This window comes from Notolabrus celidotus, chromosome 17 (genome assembly GCF_009762535.1).
Source record: "Notolabrus celidotus isolate fNotCel1 chromosome 17, fNotCel1.pri, whole genome shotgun sequence".
Taxonomy (NCBI): Eukaryota; Metazoa; Chordata; class Actinopteri; order Labriformes; family Labridae; genus Notolabrus; species Notolabrus celidotus.
This window is the reverse complement of record NC_048288.1, coordinates 14044378-14065855: the sequence shown is the minus strand read 5'-3', so window position 1 is coordinate 14065855 and position 21478 is coordinate 14044378. Positions and strand designations below refer to the sequence as shown.

General features: G+C 38.1%; 1 protein-coding gene across 1 annotated transcript in view; it reads right to left on the bottom strand.

The window, feature by feature from the left end:
• Positions 1–21478, bottom strand: part of LOC117828606 (phospholipid phosphatase-related protein type 4) — a 35720-nt gene that overhangs the window by 13187 nt on the left and 1055 nt on the right. Inside the window, exon 2 of the mRNA XM_034705786.1 lies at positions 699–884. Within this exon, the coding sequence (XP_034561677.1) occupies positions 699–884 (186 nt within the window). The remainder of the gene's footprint in view (positions 1–698; positions 885–21478) is intronic.

Below are 21478 nucleotides of genomic sequence, written 5' to 3'. Positions count from 1 at the left end.
ATTTATTATGTTTAAAACTTTATTTGACCTTGGCTTTATTCTAGAGTTTATTTATCCATCAAAGTTCCATTTATTCAAGTGTCTCATTTAAAAATACTCTTGTACTTTTACATCATTTTTCAGTGTTTAAATAGTTTTTTTTGTATTCTGATTTTTTTGTATGGTTTCATGTTGTTTTGTAATTGGATGTCAAACTGGATGTCATCATCTGGCTGCAGAACAAATCTACCTACGGGTACAAATAACCTGAACCTTTCATTGTCAGAGGAACAAAGCAGGAGGTCTTCTTAAGTATTCTCTGTAAAATCTTGTCAGTTGAGTTCAGGGTTCAACCACTGAGGTAGTATCGGGCAGATATTGTGTTATGTGCACCCCCCCTTTAAGGTAAAGCTCCAGCTTAAGTGTTTTCGAAGCCTCAGCAAGGTCGACCCTATGATCAGTGACACTGCAGTAATCAAAACATGTCGCTAAGTTTACTTGTTGTGGGTATTTGTGTGTTTGAGGTTAATACCTGTGGACAAACAACCAAGGTCCTTTCTGAGCCAGCTGCAGTCTGTCTAGTTGCAAGCCCTGCTATTTAAACAGGCAACAATGTAGATGGAATACAACTAGAGTTTGCAGGACTACACAACTCACTTATTTTCTTCCCATCTTCACAACATTGTATTTTTTATAACTTGTAAGTTGTATTTTTTTACCGTGATGGCAGGTCCAGCAAAGGCCAGGCTAAGGAGCATCAGCAGAGGGATGACCTCATGGTTGGGGTCGATGTAGGGCAGGCTCAGGCTGCGGTCGTGGCAGTTGAACCCAGACTTCACTGGCTTAAACAAATCTGTCCACTCCAGGAAGTACAGGCTGACCACTGAAGATACCAGGATGGGCAGCTATCGACAGACAAGGCAGAAGAAGACAGTGATACAAGTTAGTTCAAAGTCATAAGCAGCTGCAGCAAGAGGAACTTTAACAGATTGCCAATGAATAAATAAATAGATAAACAGGCAGTGAATGTTGCAAATGTCCCCATAAACCTATGGTTCAATGACCATGTTAATTTGATTTGATAATGAGGGCCAAAGCATGGAAAATTGTTCGCATGACCGACGGGGGGTGAGGATGGTGCCGAAGGTTATGGAAGAAGGCATGTGGAATGAATTACTCACACTGTGCACAACTCAAAACTACTGAATGAATTATCCAGATACCAACAAAAGAAAATTAAATTCATCGAGTTCACGTGTGTTACAGTCAGCTTGAGATCTAATAATCATAGAAAACAATCAGAACACAGCAGCTCAATCCCAAGAATTAAATAAATGAGAGCAATAAAGCTTACGTTCATCTCTCAGCTCAATAAATGAAACAGCTCCAGTGGTCTGTGGTGCTGGCTATGAAAAGCCCTGCCTTAGACATGCTGGATGGCTCACTGCAGTGATTTCTACACTGACCTTTCACAGCGTCAGTGTAATGTGCCCTGTGAGTTGGTGGCATTTTAGGAATGGATATCCAATGCTGTGAAGAGCACTGAGATGCCAGAGCTGTTGAGCTGAGAAGTCCTGACACTGTTTTATTTTTCAGAAATATTCAAGAATCATATACGGCATGGCATTTTGGAAGCTAGAAACTTGAAGACAGTGCCTTGTCATTTCAATAAAAGATTTAGCAAACTAAAGGATTTTTCCCTATTGCTTGCCTGCATGGTTACCTTTGTACCTCTTTACATTGAATATAATTATTTGGATCCAATCTTCAAAAATACAGACAAAAAAATAGAAAACCAAAAATGATAAAGCAAACTAAACAGACATTTGAATTCAGAAAGAAAGAAACAGAACAAACTGAAAGCAATATTCATACAGTGATTCAGGGATAAAAAAAATTTTGTTACCTTGGTATCATATAACAACCAGTTCCTTTAAGATTCTTCTTAAAGGAACTTCTTCCATGTGTGTTGCTGGATTTTGCTGCAACTTTGTAATAGAATATTTTTCTAAAAAGTTATTATCGTGTAATTTTTTTTCTTCTGTGGGAGCAATTAAACACCCACAGTGAGAGACTGGGACTATCGCTCCAATATCGCTGAAATTCTGTGCCAGGACATTACATAAAACAGGACTAAAACTGGAATTACTACGATGAATTGCCATAAAATTCTACAATTTCACCGCTGAATTATGATATCCATGTGCCGAAAGAAAATACAACATGGCAGTACATTAGTTTTACTGTTATTTGTGGTGCTGTACAAGTATAAAGACATACCACTGCACAGCACTTTGAGATCAGCACTATCTAAACATTCTAACAAAGCCCCTGGTTGGTGAAAAATCAGAAACACAGTCTCTGATTGGTCAGTAGACTCAATGGCTAACATACATTAATAAACATTCAAAAAACTTTGTGGATGTCAGGTTAATTACAAGATTCTCCTTTAAAAAAAAATCTTACTTTGTGGATCAGGTAGTTTCTGAAAGAGTAAAAAAAGCATTAAAAATAAATCTCTAACATGCAGCTATTCAGATACATTGAAGAAAAAGCCAGTGATACCATCTGCTGTTAATACAGCCTTTCAGAACTAAGGGAATGAATGTTTTGAACATACAAGAGGTGAGTGTGGTGACCTACATGATGACACACAGGGAAAAAACCAAAGGTCATAATGTTAAATTTCCAGAAAAGTTGCAGTGGTTGAGAATTAGTTAAGTATTGCAACTTCCTGAAATGACTCTGGTTAACATCAAAGTCAGTGCTATTTTTTCTGCATACATAAGGTGTTGCATTATTTAATTCATTAGGTTCAACAGTGTTTTTTTAAAAGTTTGCTTGAAAGATTTGCAAGAGAAAACAAATTAGACTTGGCTGATCTCTGAAAATGATAGGTGAGTAACGTTCCCTTATTGCAAAGGACCATTAGCCCTTGGTTACCAATCTAGATCTATGCTAACTAAAATACCTCAGGATAATCTTGGCTGAAAAATCATAAAACATGTTTAACATAAAACTTGTTTAGCTTTGGAAACCAGTACAATGAACCCATAAATTGGGATGTGTCAAATCTTTAGTAACAATTTGGTACAACCGGACACTGTGTCCAACAAAGGTTATGTTAGTAGAGCCAGAGTCAGCTTTTAAAATGAGATAATGTATTTCTTTGACACTTCAGGCTGATTTATACTTCTGCATCACTCCTACACAGCATGGGCTGACGCGGACATGAGCCCCACATACTTGTGCGTTGATGTGTCCGTGTCACGCAGCAATTCTCTGCCGAAATACTTGAGTGCAGTGCGGTCTCTCTGATAGCCGGTCGCCTGCTTCCGGCCCCGCTACGATCTCTGTTTACTTTTCCACAGTGATTCAGAGCGTGTTATGTTAATCTACAGATGATACATGTTACTGTTGATCATGCAGACAGGATTTGATGAAGAATAGAGAGGAGGAGATGAAATACACGGCCGATGTGCGACCGATGTCCGGGTTCCCGGAAGTCCTTTAAATGCGGGAAACACAATGCCGCTGAGCGAACCAATCACAGGGCTTGCGGCCCGTGTTGATTCTATGGGTAGTTTGATTTTGGAGGAGGTGCACGTCAGCTACGTGCGTAGGCCTCTGCGTAGGTACGGGATCTACACGGACCCTGGCATAGGCTACGCTGTTGATTTGACGCAGAAGTATAAATCAGCCTTTAGGTTGAAATAAGGCTGTTTCAAGTCATGAATGTAATCAACAGTTTTGTTTATTTCTTTCTAGCTCCTTTGTTATGAGTGACATTTCGGACATGTGAACAGCAGTTTCAGATAGTGCTGTCTATAAAGAGATGAAAACTGTGAGACTTATTCAAGGATGCTGGTGGGTATGTTATCAATATTACAGGAAGAGGGAATCATATTGGAATTTTGGCTGAAAACTCAATTCACTCAGGGTGCAGTAAATTTACACAGAAGAGGTTATGTTGTTTTTAAAGACAGAGGTTATTTGATTTCATAATGTATAAATTATCCATGCCCTTACATGCATCCCAAAGCTACTACTGGTTATGTGTTTGAACTACATCTCTTGAGTGGTGTTTTTATCAAGATTATATGTAATATTTCCTTCTGCAAGCTAGGAGTTGTTGTAGTTTTAACTATGAATGCTTTTCCTCTTTACTTTTCAGTCCTGACATACGTCTGTATTGCAAAATCAAAGCAACAGTTTAATAACCTCCTGTAACAGAAGGGATTATATAATGAGGTGTCGATGGACTGAAAATGCCCAACTGGGTCAAGTGAAGAAGACCTGCAGCTCAATAAAAGACTTGTTATAGCACTGTATATTTCTTGAGGGAAACATGAGAACCTACAGTTTGTGATGGATGACTCCATTTTAACCAGAAACACTATGGTTTGTTGCATCAAATTCACTAACAGATATGTTCTTAATGCCCCCAGGCTCTGTGGTGTCCCATTAAAGAGCAACATGAAATAGTGAGGTGCATGTGTAGGCAGAAAGCTGATTGTAATTGAAGGCAGTAGAGGTTCCACTGAGGACTGCAGTCAGATGCGTCAGTGGGAGTTGAATGTGGCCCGCAGCGTCTCAGGCTTTATCGTGCAGATTAATACCCTGATTCACTTGTACACAGTGACAGGCTTGCTGCTCGCTCAGCTAATGCAGCATGAGCAGCATGATGGAGGAGGGCCCCACTAGGAGCCCAATATATGAGGTTCTCTTCAAGTCAGCACACTCCTGCTGGGAGCTGAGCCACTTATACACAAACACAACCAACAGAGGGCCTCTGTTTGCAGACTTCCTTCCTTTTGTCTGTCTGATGTTCCTGCCAGGGGTTACTCTCTTACACACTAGTTTTCTTGTCTTGCCATCATGCCTTTCTAATTCCATCATTCCCTCCAAAGAGAATAGCTTTATCAAGTTATGTACAAAGTGCTTTATTCAACATAAGTGGGACCCTCAGGCAAATAAGGACATTTAAAGAAATAGGATGACTTTAAATAGTTTAAGGACAGACCGACCATTTGACCAACTGTCCTTCTTTAGTTTAGTCACTTAACCGTACACATAACCCCTAATCTGGCCTATTATGTGTTACATTTTGCATGTAGCTTGTGTCTTAATGCTCTACTTCATCATCTTTGACGTAATAACATCTGATTTCCCCGAAGTCAGAGCAGCCAAAACGTTACTCTAGTTAAAAACAAACACACAAAAAAAACGTGCATGCAAGGTCTCTCCTGCTTGGCTGCTGACACTGCTGAGACAGTCACAGTGGACTGCGGTGCAGCGAGTTGTAATCTAACATAATCACACCCGAGAGTTCAAAACTGGTTCAGCCAACTTCACAGACAGTCATCACTGGAGCAACGAGATTCAGACCATTGCCAGGCCTCATGTTTCTTGGCCTCACGCTTCCCTTCACTTCACGTAACCTCACTTCTTTCAGTGTGAGTTCTCTTGTGATTGTGGAAATTTTGAGACTTGCATTTAGAGGTTTGTAGTAAATTAGTTTGCTGGTCACCCTGTTTAAATAGACAGTTTTACCTAAAGTTAGCTATACTTCATGAATCTCTGATCAGAATCTTCTCTAAATTCATATCAAATTTCAGCCTATTTTGTTCTTTAATAACCAAATTTTACTATAAAAAAATAGCACCAGCTGCTGGTTGCGGTTTAGGTTTGTTTTAGATGGTGACAAGCAACACATTTGACACTTGAACTTCTTGTAGACTTTGTGGGGTCATAGCTCCAGGACACCAGTGGCTACTGACAAGAAGGTCAGTGTGTTGCACTGACAGTCATCTGCAAACACGATCAGTGTGAGTAGGAACAATCTCTGCACTGTGTGGTTTATCTTGTTGCTGGTTTCATGTTTAGAGTTTTTTTTAAAGAAAAGTTTGTTCATTCTTTCCTTCCAAAACATTTATATACACATTACAGTTCACTCTGACAAAATGAATGCATTTTCCACCCCTTGATACATCTGTGATGCTACTTTTTGAAAAATGTAAAACATATTTTCATGGTTGCAAGCTTACAATTTTGCTGTTCCTTTTTCTTGTTTTGTTTTGTGCAGTTAAGATCTAATGTTGTACTTGTTGCAGCATTATGTATTTTCAATGGCTAGAGACCCACTTATGGAAAATATTGATCAAAGCGCCACTACACTAAAAATGTTTACAAATTATCTTCAAATATTGCTATTTGAGAATAGGGCAGAATTACTTAAAAGAAGATACAAAGGCTAACGGGAGCACAGCTGATTACCCAAACTGTGTACCTGTGCACCGAAACATTAACTCTTCATTCCATTTTAAGAGTGTTGGATCATTTGACTTCACTGAAAGTTTTTATTAAGGGCAGGGTGAGTAAAATGGCAGCTATATCTCGCAATCAAATTGAAATTGCCTTCAAGTCAAAAGTTACTGATGCCAAACAGAAGCAGAGATTGAAGTTAAAGGTACAGTGTGTAGAAAGGGGAATATTCAGAGATACCTATTGATTGAAAAGCTGTGCCTTGCTCACCCTCCTGTCCGTGAAACAATGGGGGCCTTCGAGGACAAGAAGCTGCTGTGATGCATGGTAAGTATGATCCTCTACTTGTCAGGTTTTTACCATCAAAAACATCTATCAGCACAAATTCTTTCATGCACAACAACCGCCTCTTCTTCTTCCAACTGGTGCATTTCAGGCAGCGACTCACTAAATTCACAAACGCGTATGTCACCAGTTTGTCTGCTCTGTGCTACAGTAGAAACATGGCAGTTAAACAAAAACATTTTGATACTCGGGTGATTAAACATGAATTTAACCCTCCTGGGTCCATTTCGTGGAATGTGTTGATTGGCAACATAATCACGGAGTTACGTCAGTCTTTTTTCGTCATGTTTGGTGCATTTAAGGTCAATAGTTGTAAATATCTTTGTTGCTTACTAAATTTGAACTTTTTTTTTTAAAGTTATATTTGCATTCTATGTTTTAAAAATGGTTCATAAAACATGTTTATGGTTTTCACAGTTAAAAATCTAACATTTTCCTATTCAGATTTTTTATTTTTTGTGTGATTTTAGGTCTTGTGTCTTAATACTTTATATCAAAATGAAAAAAAATTACTGCATAGTCATACTTGTGGGGTTGTGCTGAAAAAAATGACACCAAACAAGGCAAGGAAAACAGTTGGGGAAATGTAAAAGTAAAATCAAAATGAGTCAAAAACGGCCACTATACACTAGACCCCAAAGTGTTAAACATACTTAAAAATATTATATTCTAGTTCAACCAAATCTGCTCTGCTTAATACTACACACTGTACCTTTAACTTTAACATTTCAAAATAGGGGGGAAACTACCGTCAAAAGCCAAAGGTGATTTCGTTATTGACTACAGACTTAATTGAATAATTGCAAGACTTTTTATGTGTGTGTTAAGGGAATCAAAAATGAGGCAATGATTGAATGAAAATATAAGTAATGGTTATTTCCAAGACAGCTGACTACAAAAGATCATGGAGTTAGAAAAAAACAAAAGTCATAAAGATTTAACTTTTACACACGCTCCCCCAAGAAGCTAATTATATTAAACAATCTCAGTGCCATATAAAATCAAACTAGGGCTCTGAAGTGGCAAAGTTAAGACAACAGGTTATAGAGGACGTTACTGAGGGATGTTGAGGACTAAAAAACAAACACGCAACAGCAAATATTTTTTGAGCTCCTTACAAACAGCTGCTTATGGAGAATGAATTCCATATTTCTATTTTTTGTATTATTTAACTTCTATTTTTATAATGTAAAAACTACCTCTGCAACTCACCACTGCACTTTATCATATTATGTTAGCCTGTACATATTAGTCAAGCCTATTTGTTGTTTCTTTGTATTTATAGCTGATGTTATTGTTATTGTATTTTTATTTTATTTTTTATTGTAGTTCTTATGCCTTGTACAAAGAGAGCACAGTTTCACTAAAGTCATATTCCTTGTGTGTTCAAGCATACTTGGAAAATAAAGCTGATTCTGATTCTGATTCTGATGTTATAAGTGTGTAAGGTGTATCTGAAACCAGCTGAAAAAAACCTGCCAAATAGAAAGAGAAAGAAGAGATAAGAGAGACATAAAAAAAGATATTGGTATCATTCCTTGATGCTTATAAAACGCAGTGAGTTATGTATTATATCTTGAATGGATGAATAAATCCACGAAGCAACATGCATGCATGAATTATCTTGGTGTGTGTTCTGTATCGAAACCAGCTCATGCAGCCCCCTACTAAGCCTCCACACTTTCCCCCTCCCCCTCTCTCAGGTCTGTTTCCTGGCTTACTGTCAGCCATCCTCACCTCTCATCCAGCATCTCAGCTCAAATGAGAAATATAGGTCAGTGGCATCACCACTTGCACAGCTCACGCTCTGCAGATGAAGCAGCTCTCCATACTTCAAAGTCGATTTCTGCAGGATATTTTATGTCACATCCTGTTATTTTGAAAGTGCAGTTTGATTTGTGCAGGCCAATGGCAGCTAATCGTGTTTGATACGCTTCAATCTCCCCTCACATCCTCGTGATTTCTTCAACTTTTTGCTGAGCTAAATAAGTCTTTTAATGTTGAAACTAACCAGTGTATAAAAAGCAGTTCAGTCACCATAGCGTAAAGATGTATGCATGTGCATTTCAGATTTTTAGATAACAGAATTAAACCATCATCAAAGCTTCCATGCACAAAATAGAGTAGTGTGGATAAATCCTAAAGTTTTGCTTCACAGTTCTCTGTGCCAATATTGGCACAACCGACTCAGCATGATGTCGGCCAGTTCTTGAGACTTTCTATTCCACAATAAGGGAAAGAAAGATACCACCTAATTTAGTGTCAAAACCGTTTGTCCATAAGGCAAATTCATTAGGATTGATAATCCCTTGACCTTTACCTTGGAACTGTTTCCATTATGTTTGCATATTCTCTTGGAAAATCACCCATAAGGACTTTAACTGCCTATTTCAGCTGCTTTTACGCCCTATCTGCTACACTAACCCAACAAATAAGAGCCACTCGGACACAGACTTCTAGAAACTCAAATTACCTTATTTTAGTTTGAAAATTGTGGGTTGCTTTCAAGTTTATACAACAGAAATGGAAACCGTTTCAGAATATGATGCTCACACCCACACTGGCTTGCTAATTGGGTCTTATCCGTCACGACACATCTCTTGGTTATTCATCCCACTGCTGTTATGTTACCCTTTTCCGGAAGAAAACAAACAATATCAGTCTTAAAGGTCTCATATAATGGTATTTTTAGGTGTTGACGACATGTCCTGGCAACAACAGAGCAGTTAGGGTGTCTGGATCGAATTTTGGATATCTTGACTCTGCAACATGAAGCGAAATCACAAGGAGGAAGCAGAAGGCTCAAGGAGTGATTTGCATTTCTATGCAAATCACTCCTGCTGTTACATCACCACAGGAGCAAATTCAAATCATCATGTAGAAGCCATGTTTTCTCAGTTTCGTGGGCTATAAAACCCAGACAGAAGCTTGTACACTCACATTCTCAGGGTTGGAAGGCTGACTTAAATATTTATGGGCAACATAAATATGCTTTTCATTTTGTGAGACTTTTACATAGCAATTTATTCAACATGAAAAACAACAGCATTTGCATTTTTTGACACTACTTCTTCTGAATTCCATCTTAAGTGCTTAGGATGGAGTTCAAGCTATCCTGCTATATGCAACATAAAGAGCTGCTGTTTTGAGTGAGAGAACCAGCACCTATTTAGAGTGTGTATGTTTATAAAGGCTGTGCAAAAATAAAGACTTTGGATCACATCAATACATTAAATGGATGATAGTGTTCAGTTAGTATGCTGGCTTCTACAGCTGCCACAAGTAAGACAGAGTGCAGTGGTAGTAGAGTATCATAGACAGTGGCTTCCTCTCAATTCATTAAATTGCCTCCACGCGTCCCTCACTCACATATTGTTTCCTCTCATTAAAGCAACCCCCAGTGAGTAAGTGAAAGAGAGATGCAACAAGGACACACAGGGATAGGGGAGGTGTATTTGCCAAATAAATCCTTCCTACAACTGTCTGAAGCAACGTCAGGTACTGATGATGAGCTGCACAGCTGTCTCACCTTTTGAACCCACTTTTACTTTTGGTTCACTTGATCTCTCTTTAAAATCCTCCAATATCTGTACAGATTAGTGTTACTCAGTATGATTTTGTGGCTCTTTATTTTACTTTCACTAATGTGATCAGCATGGTAGAAGGCCACAGAGCAGCTTGAGATTATTATAAAAGGAAAAAACCCTGCTGCTTTATATACCGTATGATGCAGCCACACTTTGTGATTAAAATATCCTGTAAATAGTTGTAATGTCTATTAATGTATTGCATCATCACATCTATTCAAAGCATTACATTTTCTTTGGATGTGAGGGAAGCATGTAGAAGAAAAAAAGATCTGTGTGGTGGTGCAGTGTGCTGCACCTGCACCAATGATGTTGCATCTTTGATCAAGAGGCTTCTGTGGAGGATACACCAGTGTGTCCTCCCTTTGAGCTCCTCAAGAAGTCTTCTCTCACTCCTGGATCCTCGCCTCCTCGAGGCATATTTAACAAATAAGAAGATACTTTATCACAGTGGAGGGTAGATGATTTGTGTATGTATGTGTATTAAAAAGCAGCCGGTCAGTGCTCTCATGATTAGAATGAAATGTGTGTGTGTGAAGAAGCCTGATTTTGTTTGTATGCAGCTGCTCTTCATCCTTAGCGGCATGTGTCTCACTGCACACAGCATCCATTTCACCTACAGCTCTTGAACAATCATGACACAGACAGACTCACAGACTGGTAAATACTGACATTTTGTGAAGTCCCTTTGGCATCTCATTACAAGTAACACTTGCATCTGTTGCAGACTGACTTAGAGCAGAGAGGCAGTGATGTCAGCTGGGGCCTTTCATGTTTTCTTTTAGTCCTGACCTGTGGGCTGTTGGCTGCGAGTTCCACAGCTCTGCATGGTGACTGACTCAGAAATCTCCCAAACACAGCAACACAAATCAAAAACAAAGACAGAGGCTATATTCCCGAGGAAATAGAAATCATGACATACTTGTTCTAGATAAGGAGTGATGACTGGGATGGAATTTTTTTAAAAGCCCTTTACCGTAGGAAAAACAGTAATCACATTCACACACATTCTTATGCCACTGGCTATGCCACCTAGTGCAATTTGGGGTTGAGGGTCTTGTCCAAGGTCAGTTAACAGACATACAGAAACTGGAATTGATCAGTCAACCTTCAGATTGAGGGGCAGCTGACTCAAACAGTCACAGGTTTACTAAAACTACTAAAACAAGAACTCTGATCTCATATTAATGCAGCACTTGACTCAAAGTTTGTACTCTCCCATGTTTTTTGTCCCTATATCAAGTAAGACAACATTTATGTTAATTGTATATGGTAAGTTCATTACAGATTTCTTTTTTTATTTATTCCTGGATGCTGAATTTGATCTTATTGGAAGTCTTATCCAGTACCAGAACGCCAAATCTAATATAACTACATATAAGAATGGTTATTCATTCTAATAAACACTTTGAAATGATAATAGCTGAGCATATTTTTCCTTCGTAGTTAAAAAACATATCATTTCGCTAACCCAATGACCTTTACTCAATGGTTTGGACACACCTTATATTTTAAATGTTGACCCCTGCTCTTTGAATAGGGATTTGATTTCCAGCTTCATGCACCTTCTTTTTTGCGTCTTTCAATTTAGATACCTCTTCAGTTTTCTGCCATTCAACACTCCTATGAAACTTTTTCCTCACAATAATCCTTCTCCCAAGTGCTCCTGGCGTCCCTTAGTGATTCCAGAGATGAGAGAACAGGAGAGAGACAGCGTGTTTTGAATAATAGATGTGTAAAATGGAAAGCAGGCTCCAGTGGGCTTTAGCTGGCAGTTATTTTTGGTGGTTGTTGGGCCAACTCAACAGACAAGGAGTTTCCTCAGTGACAGAGAGTCCAACTGGTTTCCATTCAAATTTCTCATTTGGAAATCCATTCTTTCATGCAGGGTACTTTGTCAACAATAAGTTAATTCTTTGAAGAAAACATTGAGAAAATGAAAGGAGAGATGCCAACTGCTGCAAAGAAAGCAACAAAAAAATGAACAATGGTTTCATTGAATTGATTTTTAATGATGCATAATTTTAGATAGCTTCAGGAAACTTTGCAGGTTGAAAATCTGTTCGTATTACAGCAAAGCATTCATACCCAGAAATCCTAACATAATCTCGTTGGAATGTCAAAAAAATGAATCACTGCTGTTTAAGAAGTTTGGATGCATTCATACTTTTGGGTTTTCTCATTGTTGTGGAGGCAGAGGTGAAGTGAAGAAGAACTTCACAGTCTATCCAATGTACTTTTACTTGCTGTGTTACAATGGGACAATTAAAAAAAAAAAAATCAATTTAATCATGTCAGTGCAAAGATTACATAAACAGCTGCCCTCTGTAACATAGCCTTAGTCTGGAAAAGTACATAATGGAATTATGTGATAAACTCACTTCTGTGCAACATCTAGGCCTTTTGCAGATTTTTGCCAATGTGGCTTGGCTTTTCTCACGATTTTTTAAAAGTGTCCAGCAGTGCAAGAAGATCAAATAATTTGCTTTGGTCTAATGTTTCTGTAAGACATTACAAAGTTGTTTTTGTACAATCACTGGATACATTAAACAGCCAGAAAAGACACACAAAAGAACCTACAAGAGACACAAAACAACCACAAAGGCACATCAAACAACCACAGGGACACAGAATCACTTTAGTAAAAAAAAAAACTCACTAAGAGACAGAAAATCATTTCAGACACAAAAGCCTTCCAGAAAAAAAAAACTACAAACAACAACTATAAACTACAAAGAAACACAAGATCACAACAAATAGATCAAGAGCAACAGCAGAAAGACATAACGCAGCTAACGTGATACACAACCATTAAGAGACATAAACCAACTACAAAGCAACTGAAAACTGCCTCAAAGAGTCAAACCAGCAACAAAGACAATAAAACATTTTAGACTAGAAAAACCCAGACAAAACACAACTTCAAACAGACAAAACACAACTTCAAACAGACAAAACACAACTTCAAACAGACAAAACACAACTTCAAACAGACAAAACACAACTTCAAACAGACAAAACACAACTTCAAACAGACAAACAACAACTACAGAGAGACAAAACACAACTTCAAACAGACAAACAACAACTACAGAGAGACAAAAAGCAACTTCAAACAGACAAAACACAACTTCAAACAGACAAACAACAACTACAGAGAGACAAAAAACAACTTCAAACAGACAAAACACAACTTCAAACAGACAAACAACAACTACAGAGAGACAAAAAGCAACCACAAAGACACAAAGTCATTTGAGACCAAAAACAGTCATAAAGAGAAACAGAGCAAGAGCAAAAAGACACAGTAAGTGAGATATATTTTACCATTAAGAGACATAAAACAGCCACAAAAAGATGGAAACCATTAAGAGACCCAAAATAACTCAAGACAATAACAACTATAAAGCAACTGAAACCAGCATGAAACGGACAAACCAGCTTTAAAGAGACACTCAATATAACAAAAAATAAAGACCATCTTTATTTACTAGAAATGTTAGAAAGCCACACAAAACAACGACAGAGAGACATCAAACAACCACAGGGTCAAAGAATCACTTTAGACAAAAAAAATAAACTTCCACAAAACAACCACAAAGAGATACTTCAGAACAAAAAAAAACTACTGGACCAAATACCAAAAGAAAAATGCTCTGTCTCATAATGTCATCAGTGTGGCAACATTAATGGTAGGACAAGACACATACCTGAAGCACAGGGTTTTAACCAATCAGAATTAAGTATTGAACACAGATGGGTGATTAATAAGAAAGAGAAGTAATAGAAAGTGTAATACTATAGAAACTACTTCACACATTTTGATTCTAGTGTGTCCTGTAACCTTAAATTCTGGCTGATTTTCATATATGTATTGATGTTTTTTCATATGCCCTGTCCCTGCAATATGAAAAGAATAATTAAGACTTGTTTTAATTTTGGAAGACTGTCATGTTGAAAATAATCGATGAAAATAACACTGATGTCAGTGCTTGAATGAATTATTGAACTCAAACTGAAAATTAAGTTCTATCATGGGTCTTGAGATTTGTGACTCTTCTGTTTTTATTTTGGGAGAAATGTTTGACTGACTGCCTTATTTAAAAAAACTGGATGAGTATACTAACAGTGTATAATGACAGATTCTCTAGTTCATATGGCAAACAGAGCAGTAAGAGGGGTGAGAGAATCTGTGGTTCATATGCCAAACAGAGCAGTCATACTGAAGAAATAGGAGCAAGATAAATCACAGAGCAGAATGACTTAGTGATTCTTACGCTCTCTTTCTCTGAGAAGCTTCTGCTCCTCTAGGGAAAGTTCAGCTCAGCAGAGATGCTCCATTGCCCTACATCTTCTAACACTCAGTGCAAGCTTCTTTTCTATGTCTCATTCTCTTTGTCTCGCATTCATTCCCCCTATTTCTGTCACATGCAAAGACTTTATCTGTGTCGCATATTGTACTGTTCTATATCACTGTCTACCCTTTTTTCTTTTGTCCTGACTGGATTTCTGGTAATGTCCTTCCACTTTTCCCTTTCCCCTTGTTGTTGAACAGTCTGGGATCTTATATGGTTTTTCAATGTCTGACGCATGATAACTGTTCTGGATCAGTGCAGTCAAAAAACACTGCAAAAGCTACATCTTGCAGGCATTATTTCCACCTCATCAAAAAAATTAAATCAGGAAGGAGCACTAACCACATTATGAAGGAGTTTGTTTATGATGACATCACTCACTGTCTCCCTAAATTCAGAAAAGTAACCTTACATTTTCTCTTTTTTAGTAACTTTGAAACTCCTGAATAATCTTAAGCGCATAAACATGACAACATGCAAGTGATTGGGTGGTTTCTGCAAATTGGAATCCCAACAGGGGTGAGCAGCACCAATCAGAAGCCCTCATATATAAACAATAGATCCCCCCCTCATAGACTGCACTTTGTAGCTTCTGTGAACATTTGATTGTCACTTATTCATCCATATAACTTTTACTAAACATCCAAAAAGAGTTAAATATAATCAAGCAACTCAGACATTTTAACAATAAAACTTCACATCAACTCTAGACTCAAACATTGCTCGCTTTTGGGCATTGCAGTAGTTTTTGTACTTCTAGAGGGGGTTTATTTAGTTATGAGTTTGTTGGAGTTAACCATCTGAACGATATTCTGTGAGCTCCTTTAGTATCTTAATAAACATGCATTGATGAGAACTGAAAAAGGCACCACAAGTATATAGTAATATGCTTGTGGTGCATTTTGCAGTTCTGTGGTATTTAGCTATAACCAGCAAGAATAAATCCATTAGTGATTCATTTAAAAAAAAGTTTTCAGAAGATTATAATTTACTAGTATAAATCCTCATCTGTTCACGAACTGGTGGGCTTATCAAATTTTCAACTTCACCTTTTGTACAACCTGACACTTGTGTAGAGAAATAATAAAATTCAAACATTTAGAGTTTGGTCTCTCTAAAACAGCTCTGAAATCCTGCAGCTGCAGAAACACAAGCAGCCTCTTCTCCACAGCAGCTGCTGAGTCCACTCTCTGAAGTTGTTTCTATCCTCACAAAGTTTGACATGGCTTTTTCCATCATTTTATACTTCCAACTTCCAGTGTAGCATAATACAAAACGTAAAAACTAAAATAAGAATTTATGTTTTTTTTTAATGATCAGAAGAAATTGTCTCTGTTTGTTTAGATATACCAAAGACCACCAAAGACTGTTAGAAGATAGACAGAACAGTCACTCTCTAAAAGTGAGGCCAAAACTTAAACACTCCCTCGGAGGACTGACTGTAGAACAGATCATTGAGCCCACCTCCTCTGTTGTAAAATATGGGACATGGACTATAACAGTAAATTATTCTCAAACATGCTTTCTGTAACGACAGTTCAACTAAAAACTGAACGAACCAGAGGGATGGATTTTTGCCAATTTATAAGTTAGGTTAAATTCTGTTTTGGTTAGCGATACAGGCGTGACATCAACTTCATGGCTACACTAGCAAGATCACTTCACCATGGTCAGCATTTTTCCTAGAAGTTGCTAAATTGTTTAACATTAGTTGAATTAGTTGACTGAAAGACTATAGCTCCAACCTGACAGTAAGACTGGCACTAAAATATAGAATATTTGTTAGAGGTACATCTGGCAGCTGTCTTAATCCCTTACCAACAAATACTACATCTCATGATTAACAACTTTGAAATTGATCAGCGATGTTTTAAAGTCTTACTAGAAAACTAGAATTAACCATTTCTAGGGGTAAAATATCCTCTTAATCCTTATCATGGTAAGTGGCCATGTCCATGCAGACAATTACATGAGTCATTTCCTCTTTCGTTTTTTCCCAGTTTAAGATAACAGTTGTTCAGCTTTCCTCGAGTTTCGATTTGTTCCACTTTGGAGGAAGAGCAGCTTTAGGCTTCACAGTGGGGCCTAACTGCACCTGCCGTCCAGACAAAAAGTAGAGCGGTCAGTCTGGTATGGGGAACAGATCTGTAGCTTCTTCTCAACACCTTAGAATTTCAAGCCAACAGAGCTGTGACTTAATTGACTATCAGCAATGAAATGATCACAGCTACATTGAAGTCCTTAATACTACTTCACTTAGCTCTAAGGGTAGAGAAATCCAGCCAATCATAGTATGATAACACTGGCTACATGACTTTGTCAGTGGAATATGACCACTCTTACTTAGGGGCAGTAGAAAAAGTCTGTAGATATAGTCCCTCACTTTTTAGCTAGTGAAAGTGAAATGTTAAAATGTTAGCTAACACTTATTTGCCTTCAAACAAACCAACTCAGAGCAATATTAGTGTTATTCAAATGCCTTGATGATTTCATCCAAGAAGTCCACCCTTATTGTTGGGGTAATATATATCTCACTTTAAATGACTTCATACTAACAAACCACATGACAGCAGTGTCCAGAGTATATGGGATATTTATAGCAGGAAGGTGTAGAGGTAGAAGGATTAAATCAATCAATAATAAGTGCAGGTATTTCTCCCAAGTTGACCTCTCTTTTGCAGAGAGGCATTTGGCTTTTAAGTCTTAATTTGTCTCCCACTGTGCCATGATTTACAGCTACATCTTCTCCACAACAACTCCAGAGGGCTTCAAACAAAGTGCAACAAAAATAACTTGTCCTGGCTTTTGTCTCTGTGGTGGATCAAACTTTAAAAAGCTAGATCCTAATTTTTTTTTGGCTTCTCTCTGTCTATTATATACCCCCCCCCCCCCCCCCCTCAGATTTTCTGGCTTTTTGTTATAATCTATAATCTAAAAGCTACCAGCTACCGTAGGTATGATAATTGTGACAACTTAGAAATTTCAAATAGCACAAAAATACTTTTCACTCTCACAGCATGTTGTGTGCAATAACTCTTCTCACAAATGGTAAACAGATGTTGACATGTCAAGTCAGCAGAGCCTTATTAAAATGGATGTACACACATCAGCCATCTGTCACTCTCGTCTTGTTGCTGCAGGCAGCTGTGTTGAACTATAGTTTACAGTTATTACCCAGCTTTCTTACTCATCACCCTGCTGTGTAAATACTTGATTCTGATAAGTCAAAACCTGATGTATGCAAAACAAGAGTAATAACAGAGATGAGCAGTTTGCACGTCATAACAAATCAACACTGTGCCAGAAACGTTAGTTTCTGTTAGCATCATTATGGTAACCACTGGAGGGAAAACGTTGATTTTCGTTAGCATGCTGGATGGGTGGCTAACCAATATGCAATCCAGGCATGGCCAATAGAGCTGGTGAGTGCATCTCATTCCCCTTGTCTAACGTAACCTTTAATGGAAATGTTAGGTTAAATGATTATCATATTAGCATGCTCTAGTTTTAGCTCTAGCTCAAGTTTTAACTTGACTGTTAATTGAAACGTTTAGTTTGATATTTGTTTGTGCTGTAAGAAGGAGGATTAGAACCCCCTGGTAGCACTACCAACTGTGGAATCAGGGGAACTAACTTTTGCAATTGTCTTAAAATCATCTTTAAATGTCATGTTTGTGACTTTAGTTGGTAGCTGGATCATAAGCCGGATAATGTATAGCTGGTGGTTATGCTTAATAGAATCCTTTCAGAGTAGACAAGACCCCGACATGAAGCCAACTATACTTCAGTCAGTTCTGTTCTAGGAGCTCTCTACCCTTCCACGTACCTATGTGGAATGCCAAAGCTTGAGGTAAGGGGAGCACACCTCTCCTCTCTTTCATGTGCACACATGAAAAGCCATGGCAGGGAGAGCAACAGCAGCAAAAAACTTCAAAACAACCATTCCAGGCAAATCTCCCCAGCCTCCATGTGCTTATATAGGGGAAGAAGCGGAGCAGCAATTTACGCAGCACTAATGCTTTTTGAGCATGGAGGATAGCTTGAGCCTCAGGCTGAGGGTTAGGTTTTATGGCTGATAAAGACTTCAGGTGTCAAGAGACAACAACTGGGTACAGTCCTAGAGAGCAAGGACAATACATTACCCAGCAAAGATGGCAGTTAACCGCTGATCCCTATTCCCCCCCAAAAAAAAACCAAACAAAAAAAAACCAAACAAAAGAGGCCCCTGCATCATGTAACTGAATGTCGGGTGAAGACTCAGGGTTCTCATTATGAGATGTCATACCATTTCACACACAGAGACCAAACCACAGCTCAGATCTGCAGCAATTCAAATAGCATAAAGTACAATCTAAAAATACGTTTTCTTACTGACGGTCTGTTTCATTTCTGTAGCTCACGAAGATGCCTCACTTTTAATTTGTATGTTTCATAACCAGTAAAACACTCTAGCAGGAGCTTCAAATGTGAATTATTCATTTGTGATAGATGTAGGTTTATAAAGCAACATGTTTAGAGTCAAATTTGAGAGCGCCAGGTCCCACTCAAGATGGCATTACTTGTCAATGAAATGATATACAAACTTGTAAAGCGTGATTAGTTTGTGGCCTGCAGTGTAGCATACCAGAACATATCTGTGATCAGAATGAACTGTCTTGATACAGAGTCAGTGTAATACCGATGAATTAAAGAAGTAAAGTTTTAGCTTTTGAGGAATTGTCCTCAGAAGACTTTACTTTTAACTCTTACAGGATGAAGTCATTTTGGCTTAATTTTCTCCTCCCCCATAGTAAAAATACATGCTTCTACATAAAGGTGTCTGACTATCTTAGCACGGTAACAACGGATGTTTGTTTTACCAGGGATCGGTGACATCAGCAGTTGCATTCCCCAATTACAACATGAAGACAATTTCCTACCAGAGAGACACTGTTACAGAGAGCGGGTTGCGGTGGCATGAAGTGAAGGTTTGATGAAATGGACACTTGCATTGCTATGAGGGTCTCCTTTAAGGGGACTGACGGCATGCATAGATTATTTGTATGGATTCAACCAAATACTTTGTGTTATGATTGCGGCAGAATGTCCTAGAAAGGCAGATTAACTAATTGAGAAGAAGCATGAGTTAAAAAAAGAACAATTGTCCTTGTAGGATAAAGAATTGAACATTAGAGAGATTCTACCAATGACACTGCAAATGGTAACATCTGACTCATGAATCTAATGTTCTGAAGTCGTGCATAACAACAGCGTGATTACAAACAATTTGCAGGGGAAGCAGCAAGAATGGGCGGGATAAATCAGTTTAAATAGAATGCCCATTTTGCTATTTGCCAATTGGATGCTTAGATGTAATCAGCTGAGCTGTCAGCTGATTGGGGCTGGTGTAGAGCAGATGATGTACTTGACTTCATGACCTGCCTGAACTGAACCTTTGTGATGCAGCTCTGGTTAGAACTGGAACATTTTAGAAGGGAGGAAAAAAAGTTAGATGGTATAACCTGGTTGAAAAACCAAACATCTTCAAACTTTTGCTTTTCAGTTGTTGATTTGCATAATTCTTAACATATCATAGAATTTAATTTAATTGTGTTATTGAACAAAATTCCCTTCAGAATGTTTTCTGTTCCAGCCTATGAATAAAACTAAACTGCCCTTGATTTAATTATTTCTTCTCCTTACATTTCAGATGTGACTTGTCAATGTCTTGTAACAACATCAACAGCAACACCTTTGTATTTATTCGTATCTCTCTATACAAAGCCTTGTATGGCTAGGTTTGTTTTCCTTTAACAAATATAAATCTTGCTGTCTTAACGTGATGTGAAGAGTCATCATTATTTCCAGTTCCTTACTTGTAACATTGTTTTCAGGTTATGATTCAGACAAGAAACTAGAGGTCATAATCAAATTTAAAATCCATTCAATGTCCTTGCCCCACAATATTTTTTTTCCTAAAAATAAAATAATAAATAAATAAATAAATAAAGTTAGTTATCATTGTGGGAGCACTGGTGGCCTAGCGGTCCAAGCACCCCACGTATGAAGGCTATAGTCCTCGTCACAGAGGTCGCCGGTTCAACTCCCGGCCGGTCAACCATTCACTGCATGTCTTCCCCCACTCTCCACTCCCCACAGTTCTCTCTCTTCAGCTGTATCAATAAAGGCGAAAAAGCCCAAAAATATAATTTATAAAAAATTATAATAAAAAAATTAAGTTATCATTGTTACACAGTATTTCTAACACTCACAGATAACCTTCTTTGGTTGTCAGATGATGATATTATTAAATTCAAACATAGAATGTCTCTGCCATCAATTTTATATAAATGCAAGCCCAACGTTGTTACAAACGAGTAACAACACTGGGTGTGCAACTAGTTTTTGGCTTTGAATGAAGTCACATATAGAGTAAATAAAGCTAACTCATGATGGCAGGGCCATGTTATATTTAGATCTGATGTTAGACCAGCTTCTTTCTGACTCTAAAGCTATCAGCATGAAGAATTCATACGCCAGGTGAAGGGCCATGAGTAATGCAGAGGTAAATCTCCCCGAGGAGGACGTCATGATTGGCAGCCTATGATCTCCCACCGACATCTACTGTTGGACATGGCAGTCACAGCTGACAGGAGAGCAGGATGAGTTTGAGCTTAACGGGCTACCACTTCAGCTTATTTTCAAACCAGCCACTGACACACATGCACACTCAGGGAATGAACCTGAATCAGACTAATTATGTGCACAAGTGTTGTAGTTCACAGTGTAGAATTAACTCTCAGCATTGACCTAGTTTAAATGCTTTCCTGCTGTTTGTAAAAATGGAGGGTAAAAAATCCTTTAGTGAACAGCAGCTTTAGCAATTTGAAAAGCTTAAGGCTGAATTTCATTGTCAGGCATGTTAATTGTAGTCAGAGTGTACTTGAATGTAAACGAAGGAATAAAAAC